Source organism: Pelecanus crispus, chromosome 8 (genome assembly GCF_030463565.1).
Source record: "Pelecanus crispus isolate bPelCri1 chromosome 8, bPelCri1.pri, whole genome shotgun sequence".
Taxonomy (NCBI): Eukaryota; Metazoa; Chordata; class Aves; order Pelecaniformes; family Pelecanidae; genus Pelecanus; species Pelecanus crispus.
Window position 1 is genome coordinate 12,294,654 of NC_134650.1, and position 14,595 is coordinate 12,309,248.

At 49.4% G+C, this 14,595-nt stretch overlaps 1 protein-coding gene across 1 annotated transcript in view; it reads right to left on the reverse strand.

The window, feature by feature from the left end:
- Window positions 1–14,595, reverse strand: part of SH3PXD2B (SH3 and PX domains 2B) — a 76,157-nt gene that overhangs the window by 32,243 nt on the left and 29,319 nt on the right. The window contains exon 3 of the mRNA XM_075714894.1: window positions 9,832–9,907. Coding sequence (XP_075571009.1) covers window positions 9,832–9,907 — 76 coding nt within the window. The remainder of the gene's footprint in view (window positions 1–9,831; window positions 9,908–14,595) is intronic.

Sequence of the window (14,595 nt, forward strand, 5' to 3'; positions counted from 1 at the left end):
CAGTTAATGGAGAATGCCTTCGAAACTGGACTGCCCAAGAGAGCACACAGAAATCACATTACTAGCTCTATACTTGTTCTCCAGTGAAATGCAAAGGGTCAGGCCAGCTCATACCAGAAGGATTGCTTCTCATTTATGTCCTGCTGACAGTGAGGGGCTGAGACATTCATGGTGGGAAATGCTCTGCTCTGAAATGCATTCCTTCTCACAGCCCGCCAGAGCCAAGTCTGGCAGTCTTTATGATATAGTGAGAAAAAATACCCCTCTAGTCAATCTGCCTTTTAGATTTTGAGGGTGAATAGCCTGGGAACACAGAAGTTGTCTGGAAAGACTGGGAGGGAAAGGGAGCGACAACCAGATCGGAGCTCCTTTCCTTGCCTATAGCAATTGTTTTCCAGCAGACAAGCAAATGATCAACAGTTTTCCCTTCTCACCAGCAATCATGGTGTATTTGTTGCACAGGTTTCTATTTGAATGATGATTTTTAAAAAGATGAATGGATCACAATAATTTTGTTGGCAATTGTAAGGAATAGCTGGTTTTGTTTTATGTCTGCCAAAATGAAATCACTGATGGGTGGGTACATTATAAATGTCTGAAATAATAAGTTCTGGGTGTGGGAATATTTAAATGTTTAACAAACAGATGCTAGTGAATAATAATAAAAAGAATATAGTTTTGGTGAATAAATACATCACAGCAACTGAAGTGATCTTAAATTAGCCCAGGCACAGAGCATATGAACCAGCAGGAAATCCAACTCCTCTCTTGATTTGCTCTAGATCTAGTATTTTTCAACAAGGACGTTTCTTTTCTAACAAAAAGCTGCTTTTTAATCAAAATGCCTAATTAACATGACTGTGGACCCTTCAGTGCTGCCAAATACAGCTATATAAATCCTTGATTTGAAAGGCAAGAGAGAGCAGGAAACCACTTCCCTCCTGGAAGGGAAAGATGGGCAACTTGCTGAGTCAATGAGATGCAACATTTTCCTTGGCACATTTTCCTTAGACCATATCTGCAAAATGGGAGTAACAGTGCTGCCCACTGGGGCTTTTCATATGGCCAAAGACCATATAATGCAAGAGAAACGCATGACATTATTCATCTCACGTCTGCACCCCTCATTGCCATAGCTCCAGGGGACACAGCAAAGGCAATGGTGCCCATCACCCACATCTTGTTCTATGCATTTTTTGCTTTCTGCTTTTTTTGGCTGCCTCCAGGAGCTTGTAACGACTCTCAGCCTGGTACTGGGTTACTGCCCTGCTAATTGTCCAGGTGGACTCTCTTCCTTCTGCCCACAGCAGATACTCCTTCATGCTGAAGGGGAGGAGAGGCCTCAGGATCAGCTCCTCTAGATCCTAAAGGAAACAGATGGCAAAGAAATGGGCAGATGGGCCAAGGCAAGAGGGAAGTTAAGTCTGATGGCTGCGTTGGGTAACTGCTGTTCTGGCCTCTTCCAATGAGCAGCCTGACATACAGGTACAGTGCAGAGAAGGGCTCAATCGCTGGCCTGGCTTTGGCATAGTGTAACCTAGCTCCAGGCAAAGGCAAGCCATGCAGAAATGTCTGCACAAAAAGATGCCAGCAGAAAAGAGGGGAAGGTCTCTGGGGTTTGATTTTCCACGGTGAAATTTCCCAGTTGGCTGAACTGTTCACTCAGTAAATCCGCAGCGTGAGAGATGCAGAGGGACAGGAAAGGGGAGCAATCTCAGCTGCCTTCGTGGTATCAAGCAAGAGCAAGGACACCCTTGATGCAGTTCGGATCCTTGACTCCTGGATGCCTGCAAACTCAGCAAAATTTGCTCCAATATGAGAAAAATAACTACCAGCTCTACTTTTTGTTAAGAACATCCTTTGGTGCGACTCACTTTACTCCAAACATCCTCATAGCAGTGCTCCTGCCCTCAATGTCAGTGTGAGGAATACAGAGGGAAAGACGTGTGAAGGAAGGCAATTCTGCACATCTCACTGATTAGTGGCATTTTCCATTGGCTGGTAAGGTCACTGCTGCTGCAGGCTCCACTTTACCAGCTTCTCACTCTTGCCACAACTCAAGCACTCAAAGATTATTAGATATTCTTATTTACATACATAATGTTATGCATGAGCAATCAGAGCAATGAGCCTCGCTCCCTGCTAGCACAAGAAAGACGCTGCACAAGGAAGTACGGTAAAATACACTGTCCTTCATACACAGAAGCAAAGCTATGAGTAGACCGAACATTTACCACCTGGGAATGCGTCAAGTAAGTTGATTTTGGAAAAAGAAGACAGAGATAAGGCACCACTATGGAGTGGCTGCCCTGGCAAGTCTCCCTGTGCAAGAAGCACCCAGATTCCAGGACATGCTGCCTGCTTTCCCTGTTAATACCTACAGGGAAAAAGTGGTGCCTCTAAGAAGGACAATGGCTCTGAAGACACTGTGTCTACAAGTTACAATTTAGAAAGTGTTCTTTCTTCAGTAGAATATACAACACGTCCTTCCAGTGAATATATTTATTGTACATTACATTAATATAACTGTAGATGCACCAAAGCATTGTGTGTGCTTTGCTTGCTATACATTTGTTACCACCCTTTCCCAGCAGAAGTTAGGTGTTTTGAATGCATCTGCTCTTTAAGGGTAAGCTGGCAATATTATTATTATTCTCCATCAGCATTTTGACTGGAGAAATCTGACCAACACAACCCATCCTTTAAAGATAGAGGGAATAAAACCAAAAGGGAGAGAGCTGGAATATATGCAACTCCTTAAAAATCAAAGCAAATGAAGTCTCTCTGGACTGGTCTTCATTGCAAAAGTGGGAGGATGTTCCCTGTCTACATGTCTCCAGCTATACCTGATACCATGTTTCATACACTTATTGGCTGGTTCCAGCTGCTGAGGGGAATTAAGCAATGCAGAGCAGTTTATTATTGTAGGGTTGCTTTGGAGTAACAAGGATTAGTTTCATTTAGAAAAAAGCAAGCCACCATAAATATTTACATCAACTGGATGTCAGGGTCAGAATCGAATTTCACCACCCAAAATAATAAAAATATCCAGCCTTTTACGCAGTGCTTTCCAGAAATCACTGGGTGCTTTATACATAGAATCACAGAATCACAGAATGCTTTGGGTTGGAAGGGACCTTTAGAGGTCATCCAGCCCAATCCCCCTGCAGTGAGCAGGGACAGCTTTAAAACATAACATGAAAGCAGCTGGGGCAGGTGGAGGACCTCTGCTGTAGTGCTGTCCAGAAGACCCCAGCCATCCCCTGTCCCCACGAACACCTCAGGAAAGGGGCAGGGCATAAGCGGCAGCCCTCAGCCGAGAATTCACCTCAGGGAGGATATCCCAAGGGCAAGCAATGCTAATTCTCACCCTGCTGCTCTTCCCTAGGCCCCTCCAACCTCCTGAAGGAGAAGCGCCGTGCCTTTCCCGTGCCGTAGACGGCGCTGAGCTGATGCCTGGGCTGCAGCCAAAGCCAGCTATGCTCTTCAGAGACTGCTTCCAAGCAATTGAAGCTTTTACCTACCCAGAGAAAAGATGAATTCAAGAGTAACACAGCAGCAGAAGCCACGTCTCCGGCTCCCCTTGCCGACTCGAGCATTTGTTTACTTGTTTTGTCAAGGTGGTTTTGACAGGCGCTTCAGCACTGGGGGCACCGGGTGGTTCTCAGAGGGGGACTGGGGAGGGGGAAACCTAACAAAAAGATCCCAGCCTACCATAAAGCCAACCTCTGGCCACATCTGAAGGACTTCTGAGTTGGAAGCAAGCGCCTTGTCTCCCCAGCTGGGCAGTGACAGGGCAGAGGGGGGAGACCTTGCAAACAGCATGGCTATGGGCGCTTAGGCCTGCTTTTCCCTTCCCCTGCCTGACCCCTTCCTCCCTCCCTCCCCTTTTGACCTGCTGGCACCATCCGCTCAACTCTGGCACTCAAATTGTCCCAGCGCTTCCATTTCCTCCCTTTCAATGCCCTGAGCACTGCGCTGACGGCAGGGAGCCAGCAGTGTTCTTCACCCTGCTGGGAGGGAAGCCTGGAAAACCACAGTGCCCTTGATGCTCTTTCAAGACTCCATCAGTCCGTGGATAGAGCTCACAACCTCCTGGGATGTGGTGCTGCCCAGTTAGAAAGCTCTATGTCCCACCAACGCAACCATGCTCCTCCTTTCTTTCCTTCTTTTGTGGGGACACTCCTCTTTCTCTACCACTGCTACTCATTTCCACCCACTGTGGCCCAGAGGCCCACCACACATTAGCAGCAGTTCATCCAACATAACGGATAAGCAGCAAATCCATCCGGTGCGTCCCTGTGAACCTCATGCCAGCCAGCGCTGTCCCACAATAGCTGTTATCCCAACTGTCCCACTGTAGGTAGAGTTTTCCTGTAAACCACTGGCATGGTTTCCTTCAAATCACTCCTTAAAATCTTCCTTTGCCACAATCTCTGCACTCCTTTCCCCAATGTGATGGTCCTTCCACTGATACAGTCCAGCCAGGACACAGAAGGGCCAATCTGCTGGCTTTTACGTCCTATCCAGCAATGAACTCGCTGGAGCAGAGGTTGCCCTTCTGCATTTAAGCTCCACATCACTGGGCTCAGGGCTTCAACAGCAGAAATAACATTAGTGTGCTGCCTCATACCCAACTGGGCAGGAGGAAGAGGTTGGTGCCCACCACCCACTTGAAAGTCATCCCCGGGGAGCATGAGCTCTGTCTCCCATGCAGTGGAGCTGGTGCCAGCCAGAGAAGCTCTACTGAAGATGCTCTGTCTGCCCACCTTCCTCTGGTGCCAGAAAGCTTCTGCTCTCCCAGGACTGGAAGAAATCCCCTTTGCGGCTTATCAAGGCTGCTTTGCTTTGTCCGATTGACCGAGAGTAAAGGGTGCTGCAGCAGCTCCGGAGGGGCGGGTGCAAAGCGATGGATGCAACATGGCCCCTGCTGCCTCAGCCATTCATCAAGGACTGCAAAGTGTCAGAGGAGAGCTTGGGGAAAGGGCTGATAAGGAATTCAGGTCTCCAGCAATATGAGACAGAGCAGGCAGGCCACAAGAGGGGTTAATCTCTCCAAACAAACAGCTAGGGCTCTGCAAATTATTCCCTCCTGTGGGAATTCTCCAGGCAGAGCTGAAGTTATACTGAGGAGTAAGGAGCTGAAAAAACCAAGGCAGGCATTTCAACCAGCAAAATGGTTGAGGCTCCTCTTGAGCCAAAGGCTGTTACTGGATCTCCAGCAAGTTGGAGGGGCAGAGAACCTGAAATGATCACCCTGCCGATCACAGCCATGAACCAAGCCAGATATTTCAAGAACGGAAAACGGTCTGTACCTCTTGCTTTACCCTGAAGGACTCCCCCCACTCCCCCCTCACCCCACAGCCTCGGAAAGAATTCACTTCTCTGCACCTTTCAAATCACATCCAGATTTTCCCTGGCACATGTTCCAAACTCGCTTCAAAAAAAGGCAGCCCCAAATGTACACATAATTAATCCCAGCCCACAGAGCAGCCGGCTACGTGGGCTATTCCTAGGATGGGGAAGCAGGCGTGGGAGATGGCGTTTCCAGGAGCCCTGCTCTTAGCATCTGTTTGGCAAAGTCCCACGCCGTGCACATATCCTGGCAAAAAAGAGGGGGACCAGGAAAGTGCCTCTGGGGCTGCCCTGGGTATAGCATAAGCATGGAGTCCCATACATTGTGAAATGAAGCCAAATTAAACAGTGCCCCTATCAAGACAGCCCCTTCCACTCCCATGGTTTGAGATCCTGCTGGAGCAGGAGCGAAATGTTACCCAGGCCACTGCTTCTATGGCCTATAGTGGCATGCAATGGAGAAAAACATAAGGTAGTTTGTTTAAAGACAGCTCAAAGGTCAGAAGCAGAGCAACTGCTTCAGTGCAGCACTCTGCCAGGGGTAATACTATCTGCAGGTCAGCAGGGTTAGCTGAAAACCTATGGAAAAGGCAACTGTGCTGACTATGGTCCGCAAGCTAGCCTGGGATCGTCCACACAACAGTGCTACAGCAGAGATGCCCATCTTGCTAGAGCAGAAAATGGTAACTAGGACCCTTGCCCCATCTCCAGCTCTGATGAAGATGCAATGGGACTGCGGAAAGTTAGGTACTGTAGCTGGAAAAGGGATGAGTTGTCCTCCACCTCCTTCACAGGGCCTTTGTGGGGAGCTATTAGCATCCCCACAGTTGTTCTGGGAGAAAAGCCCCAAACTATGTGGGCAGCATTGATGCCCATGCCAAGCAGGTTAGCAGGCTGGGAAGGGAGTAGAAAGGAGGCATCATTCTGCTTTTGAAAACGATCTCACTGAACCCCCTTTCTCCTCCTCCCTTCTTGGGAGTTCACTATTGTCTGTAGTTAAAGCTTCCTAAAAAGCAATTTTACAGCCAAAGTTAGCTCAGCGTCAGGCAACCCCTCCTTGCTGAGGCTCACGTTTCCAGTGAAGCAGACTGGCCAGGATCTGCTCCAGGCCACTCGGGCTGTACGAAGTTTGGAAGACTCTGCTCTCCTTATGAAAGTTGTTTCCTGAAAGATCTGGCACAGCCCTTACACAGCGGGCCCAACTGAGCTCATTTGTTTTCTTAGTTCATTCTTTCCTGGGGTCTCCACACCATCTCCCAGCCAGCAAGCGTGTAACCCTTAGTGTGGACTCCTGCAGGTGAGGATGGAGCTGCCCAGCACGACACCCCCCAGGCTGGGCAGTGACAGGTTTCTTCTCTCTTGCCAGCTGCTCCTGACTCTGCTCCAGGGACCGCAGTCAATGCCATGCATGGGCTGGGTGCTGCCAGAGCTGTTTCGACGGGCCATCCTCAGCACCACATGAAGCTGGGCAGGCTGTGCCGGTGGCTCAAAGCCAGCAAAAGTAGCCAAGAGTCCACTTCAAATTTCCCTATATGGCGGCAGAGGCTTTTCAGACATGGTGCAGGAGCACTGCAATGTCCTGCCAGGCCAAACTGGACCCCACCAAGCTGTGCTACAGAACGACCATGGTGCCAACACCCAGGAAGGGACAACCCGTGGCCCCAGACCTCAACTGTAATTGCTCTGCCCTGCTTTGGAGGACCCAGCTTTATGACTCCACTTCAAAAGAGCTGAGTGGGCTGAAGGACTTGCACTTATGAAAGCATTTTCTGATACCATCAGAGACCTAGTTCAAAAGACCCAAAGTCTCTAGAAATTTCCAAGAAGTCAAATCCTTGAAGCAAACTAACAAAACGAAGCAACACAAAGCACACAGAGTTCCTGTGGGCTGGATGTTGTAACTACAGACTAATGATGGAACTCTCTTACCATTCTGGGAAACCAGCCAGCCAGACAAACCCAGATGGCACCTTCTCAGGTCATGGTGGTGACCCTGAGTTTGGGACACTTAGGGGTTTGCTAAGAAAGCCAGAGCTGCAGGAGGCACAGGGTCGCAGGAGACATTTTTGAGAACTGCAGTGGCCACAATGTCTAATGTTACTCTACAACGGACTTCCCAGAAAGCAGCGTACTTTCAGTAAACCACTGGAGCCAAATCTCCACTGGTAATGAAATTCAGATGCTAAAAATGATGCTCAAAATGGGACTGGGAGCAAACTACAGTACTCACAGAAGCTGAACATAATCAAAACCCTAGCAAGTCTAAGCATACTAGAGCCACGTTTTGCAAAGAAAGAGACCCAGGCTATTTGCACTGACCTCACCTGGATGGCACCCCTAGGCAGAGAGAGACGAAGTCTGGGTTCAGCTGTAAGTAACAAAACCCATTGCCATCCCAAACTGGGAAGGCCAAGAACTGCTCCAGAAAGGAACCATCCTCTAGCACAGCCAACAACTATTAAAAGAGCCTTCCCTTGCCCCAAAGTGAAGTCCTCTTTCAGAGCAGACACAGCTTGCAAGCCATCTCACTAGGGAGGTGTGGCTCATCGTCCTGCTCCAGAGAAATCCACCAGCTCCTGACCGCTCTGTGATGTGCGGCAAAGGCAACATGATTCACACTTCTTAACAACACAACTTCCCTGAAGCAAGAGGACTTCTGAAACTGCCCCATGAGGACAGGCAGATGCAAGATTATCTGTCCTTCCAGTGGCTACCTCCTGCTTGGAGCTAGGACACCATCCTGTGCTGACATCTTCTCACCACCCCACCCCTTGCCCTGTGCTGGCACCTGAAAGTACAAGTGGTAAAGCTGTAGGTGCCAGCTGTTAGGCATCAACACCCTCTCTCTTCTTAGCTATCGCAAGCCACTGCAGAAATGAAATCTCAAGAAAAATTTCTGGGAGAAGCATGGACTAGCGGTTTTCCAAGTCAATGTGTGACTACCTCTGAAAACAGTATTATTTCATCCTGTTGCAAAAAGGGGACCAGAGCAAAAGGGCAAATGTCTTTGCAGAGGACACACGCAAATGCACAAGCTCCTCTACAGGATGGTCATCCTAACTCCCCAAAACTGCTTTCTTACACAAGAGCCAGACTTTATTTTCCAGCAACTTCAACCCCCTTTTTCCTCCAACGGAAATCCCAGTGACATGCCTCTTAGAGAAGGGAAACTATTTCAACACCAAGAAGAAGAAACAAATATTGATGAGTGTGCTGTGAGAAGCAGCGCTCCAACCAGGCTTCCCGAACCCGATTGCTGCCTTCCAAAAATAGCAGCATTTTGGTGGGAATTTTCTGCAAGTGCAGCATGGCCAAAGCGTATGTCCAATTTTTCCAAGTTACGCCCTTTGCCAATTTGGCTTCCATTTTTCCTCCCCACTCCTTGCTGGCAGAAGTACTTGTACAGCAAAGGCTTTTCTGCTGTATTAATATCAGGTGTGCTTTGCTTTTGCCGACGTTACAATGCAAGGACAAGCCAGAATCAGAAATCCCTCTATGGGAAACCCAGACAAGATTCTCTTGCTCAGAAGGGGGTGTAAATTATTTCCTTCGTGCCAGTCAGTGAAAAGCAAAGCCCACTTAAGCGCCTTTATGTGTTCTAGAAAAGCCAGGAGGCAGAGCACAGCACAAAGGGCTGCCCTAAATGGACCTGACAGCCACTGGAAGTGATTATGGTACTGTGACATTTCTAAATATGCCCATTAGCTACTTGGCGGTGGGGGTAAAGACAACTCTGTGGTCAAAGCCATTAGCTATGGGTGCATGAAAGACTCCCAGGGCCCCCTCAGGCTGACTATTTTTGCAAGGCACATTAGGGTTCTTTTTTTCCCTGGTAGCAGCAGCACCAAAGCGCAGCCACAAGCAATCCCCCGCACCACAAAGTTTGCACGGACCATTGCATCTGCTCCTTGGGCCCACAAATGCTCAGATGCATGTTGGGCTGGCAGGGCACACATCATGCCACAGAAACCCTGTCTTTAGGCAACCAGTCCTGAACATCACGGGAGGAAGCTGAGGCTGTCAATCAGCTTGATTTAACGTGTGGAATTTAATTATTTCCTTCTTTCTTGATGGCCTTTTGAGTTGTGTGGGTCAGGAAAAACAGCGTAGGAGCAGTTCCTGGGGAGCCTCACACCACCCTCAGCCCTGTGCTGTGCTGGCTAGACACCTTCCAAAACCCAGCAGGCTGCTGTGGGGTTGCTCCTGGCAGAAGCCACGCAAGCGGGGTTGCTTAGCTGAAGTCCCCCACTAATGCCTTCTGGAGGGAGAGAGAATGACTGAAGGGTTTAACACTTGCTGGGCTCATTGCTAACAAATACAGATGTTTTAATGGACACAGTGCAGGCTAAGAACTTGCTATTGCTCAGATGGTTCAGGAGATAAGAGCTAAAGCATGTGTATGCTCACACATGTACTGGGAAAAAGCTCCTGCCATTCCAAACCCAGCATGGTTTTTGCCGGGGCCCACTCGCCTACCTGGCAGAAAGGGAATGATCCTTTGCTTGGGGTCCTTCTGCCCTCCTTCCATAGGAAACTTGTCCAGCATTTGCATCTAGAAAAAGAAATGCAAGAGAGGTGATTAAAGTCAGTGATTAACTTGCACACACAAGGCCACTCTCCCCAGGAGGAGGTGAAGCCCATTCTCCAAACCAGCAGTGTCCTAGACATCATTCACAGCACCATCAGCCAGGGTACAGTGACCTGCAGCACCAAGGGAAGGACATCCAAAGCAGTGCCAGAAGCACAAGATCTTAGCGTCGTCTCCACTATTTTCAAGACATTTCTCACCACTGATATTGCTCATCACTATCATTTTGCTCACCACGGGTGATTTATGTAACCTGCATTTCTGCAACTATTAAGTTTCATCCTCATGGACCTCAGTCACTAGATCTCAGAAGCTCCTCAAAAAAGGCATATTTTAAGCTTATTAGCTCAAGCATAGCTCAGCACTGACACAGTTCCTGGACTACAGCTGACTTGGACTCACAGCACCAACTCATGTTTGCCTGCAAAAGGCCATAAAGTTATACGTCAAGTTTGGGGAACGCTTTGTGCTACACAGGCTCTGAGGGATGAAAGTTTTATGAGATCTTCAGCATTAAACAAATAATTTCCTGACTGATGCAGCTGCACTTAGAACGTTTAGTCAGCAAAGAGAGGCGATAACCAGCCCTTGCTCTCGCTGGGTGCCTGCAGCGGTGCTTCAGCACATGCACACAACTTCCTTGCAGTTGCTATGATGCTTAATACCAATACCCTGGCAGGATCCACGTCCTCAGCGTTTTTCCTTTACTTGGTCTTGCTGGAAAACACCATTTGGACTGGGCTTTGCACTTTACACAGAACAGAAGAGGAGAAAGAGCCTGCTCAGCCATCCATCCAACCACGCAGATACTCCCTCCTTTGGAAGGAAGGGGAGGGAGATATAAACTCTCCCTTGTTTTCTCCGGGGCATGGATCTGAGCTCTGTTTCCCATCATCTGAAGAGCTCCCTGGCCCCCAGGGTATTTGAAATGGGTCTTGCCCTCTCCTGTTGGAGCTATCGCACTCTGCATAAGTAATTAGGCACTTATGGAAGCACTGGAGACACCTGCCCAGGAAGTGTCCTGAGCACCTATGATGTCTAAACAGCCATTCTCCTCTGGCACAATTAATATTTAAAGTATTTCATGCAAAGAGAAAACTATGCAACCAGAGAGACCGAGCCATTCATCCCACGAGAGGCATCTGCAGGCAGCCTTCGCCCAGCCTGGCAGAAGGATGGGCACCACTGAGCAGCCAGACGCACAAGCCATGCTCCCTCCTGTCTGCTGCTCCGCCATGTAACGTCAGGAGCCCCTTCACTATGGAGAATCCGTGCAGGGCCAAACTCGGGCGTCCCAACACCCCTTGGGGATGTGTCCCACCTGGCTCCCTGGTTTTCATAGCGCTTGTTCTTTGGCACTTATTTTTCCACATGCTTTTTACAGGAGATCTCTGCTCCTAGCTAAGGGCTGTGGACTCCTCTACTACTAGGCATGAGCTTGTTTAAAGTGCTGTAATGCTAAAGCTAAGCCCTTTTTGTCAATATAGCCCTCCACACCCCTGCACATGCAATACTTGCATTTTTTTTTTTCTTGGATCTCAAATACACTGGGATAAAATTATTGAGGTTTGGTGGAGAGGGGGCAGAAGGAAGGAAGTATTTTTCCTACATTTTGATAAGAAATAAAAATCTCCCCCAACGTTCCCAAAGACAACAGGAAAACCAAAAGAAGCTCTCAAATATTCTTTTCAGAATGAAAACAAGACATCTGAGAACCAGGATGACACTAAGCACAAACGGACCCTGTTTACAACTTCTTCTCCAAAAAAATTTTAAAGGGTTTACAACAAAGAAAACGACTCCGGACTCGGCAATAACTGGGGACTGTGGTGGTGTTACCAGCCGCCACAAAGCAAGCCCGAGTGCGGCTGAGGGAGGACTCGCCTCAGTTACTACTCAGTAACATAGTTACTCCCGCCCTAAGGCACTGCAGCTTCCAGTGCAGCACCACTTCCCCAGCCTCCCTGGGCACGCAAATGCCTCCTGCTCTTCCCTCAATCCATGAAAATAAAGGATGACAACACATCCCCATTCCCCTGCAAAACACCTGTGTTGTGCCACAGCAGAGAGGTGCCTCTGGCCCTGTTCCTCCTGTGGGGAAGAGCTTGGGAAAGCTTGTGACTGGTGAAGGGTGAGCAAAACAAGTCGCAAGCGCTGCACATCTGATTGCTGTTAAGCAATGCAATACTTGAGTCATTGGAAGCTTTCCCCTCCTCTCATTTTTGAACGCAAGCTGAGGATCTCTCGCTCCCGGGAGCACTGAGAGCCTCCAAGGCACAAACAGTGCAAGCTGTGTTTTCTCCCATATGCACGTGCCTGGGCTGTGCCTCTGGCCAGATCTGCTCCCAACCATGTGACCCCACCAAACCCAGCCAGAACTTCAGCCCAGAAGTTCCCCATTTCCTTTTTCCTGACTGAAAGTGCCTCCTCCAGTGGCTGCTCAGTGAGCAGGAGGCAGTGTGGGGACCTTCTCCCTGCAGCCACCCTAATCCCCTCCAGCCCAGCCCAGAGCCACCAGCATCACCCCAGCCCGAGCAGACCCTGCACCGCCTGCCGTGGGTTGGCACCATTATGCCTGTGCACTCACAAGCTGCTATTTTTCTCTTGCTGGAGGGAGGAAAAAAGATTGCAAGGTGCCTGGAGCACCCTCTGGCACGCACAAAAAAGAGGAGAAGGTGGGGAAGGAGCAAGGCAGAGGGGTCAGTCCCATGGATCCCACCCAGCCTGGCTGCCACATCACGCAGCTCCAGAGACGGCAGCAGCAAATACTAGTTCATCAGTTTTACTAGGCATGAGCCTGTAGTTGAAGAACAGCTAAAAACCTACTCCAAAGAAAACAACCCCAGTGCAAGCTCTAACCACGGCAGGCAGTCTGCGTTTGCAAGATACAAGAGCACACGTCTGCAGAAATCCAGTCTGTGGGTCACGGGCTGACGGTTCTTCCGTAGCACTACACACCATAAAGTTGCAGTGAGGAAAAGCACAGAGCAGCGATGGGAAAATGTCAGCTCCAGAGCTGAGAGATGCTCCAGAGACCCGGAGGAAGCCAGCTGGCAGGTCTCTAGGTTTTGAGGCTCCCCCTACCCCTTCTGGCCCATCTTGCTTCTGCTGATTTTGCAGGACAGTGACTACGGCACAGGTTCTTACAGTGCTCTTCCCCAGGAAAACCAAGGAGAGCAGGCACAGCCCTGGAAAAGGCATGGAAAAAGGGTAAAAGTGCAGCAAGCCCACAAGCCCTGGGGGAGGGATGCACAGACAAGCATCAGAAGATGGTCTGCAGAAACGGAGGCACGCCAGCAACAAGGCAGGCCAGGGCAGGCTTCCTGGGAGAGCACCTTTCTCCCTGGCCTCGGCAGGGAAACACGCTCCTCGCTGAAGCACGGAATTGTGGAAGGGAGGCAGTCGGCATGGGGAGACTCCCACAAATCATCTCAGCAGCAAGGGTTTCCATCCAAGCTCCAAATAAGACTGCTCACATCACACTCCCAGAAGGGAGGGCTTGCCTGGCCATCCAAGATCCCAGGGAGAGGGGGAGAATGGGCAGGCGAGAGGCAGACAGACACACAGCCCTTCGGAACACAGCTATCCCTGCCGAGCACGGGAGAGCACAGAGAGGCCAAGAGCCAGTCTGGCTCTCAACAATGCACTCAGCCAGGTCAGGGGAAAAAACAAAGGGAAAAAAGAAACAATAACCCTATTGTTTCTCCCCTTCCAAGTTTATTTTAAAGTATTTGTGACAGAATCTTAAAAAAATAAAATTGGAGTGGATGCAGTTTAAAGCATTTTGGTGTGCTTTTATTATGCAGGAAGCTGCTGTCTCACACTTTTCACCAATTCCTTTGCAGTAATGCTGGACGGGAGAGTGATCACATGGCTGCTGGGCTCTGGCTCCCTAAGCCAGGACTAGGGCACAGATGCCCCAGCAGCATATCTGACCCGCAGCAGGGCTCCCCCCAACCACACATCAGGATAGGGCACAGAGCCACGTTCATCCTGCTATTTCTCCACCACAAATTACCTTATGAATTAGCTGGTTTTCTTATTAACCCAGAAATGTCTGGGCAGTGAGCCTTTCTGGAGTGAGCCATGGCTGAAGTTCTATGCACATCACGGGAGCACGCTGTCCCCATGGCCGAGCTGTCCATTACCAGGGCAGGAGATAAGGCTGGCAGGGCCACCCGGGGAGAGGGAGACTTTCAAAAGCAGCTTTGTATCAACAGCTAACGCATTGGCAGACAGCTTCTTCATTAACAGGAAACTCAAAAGATAATATCCTAATCGAATCAATTAAGAATGTTGCGGGCTGCAGGGGATCCTAGGGAGAGGGGGAATGTATGTGCTCAGCACTATTCCCAGGAAGCAGAGCATTCAGGAAGGGCTTTGCCCAAATGAGACCTGATGGTGTAATGCCAGAGGGATATGTCTGCTGGAGGAGCAGGGCCCCAGGTCTAACAGCCTGTGAGCAGGCCCTATTGCTTCCCGGACAGAATCAAACTCTGAGAAGTGTCTGCAAAAAAAAAAACCAAAACCCAAACCCCAAAACCTCAAGCCAAGTGCCAGTAGGTAATAAGGTGTGTTAAGGTGTGTCATCACTTTGCTGCTTCTCCTCGGCCTTCCACAATGAAGTGGAAAAGTCTTCCCCTCTAAAATGT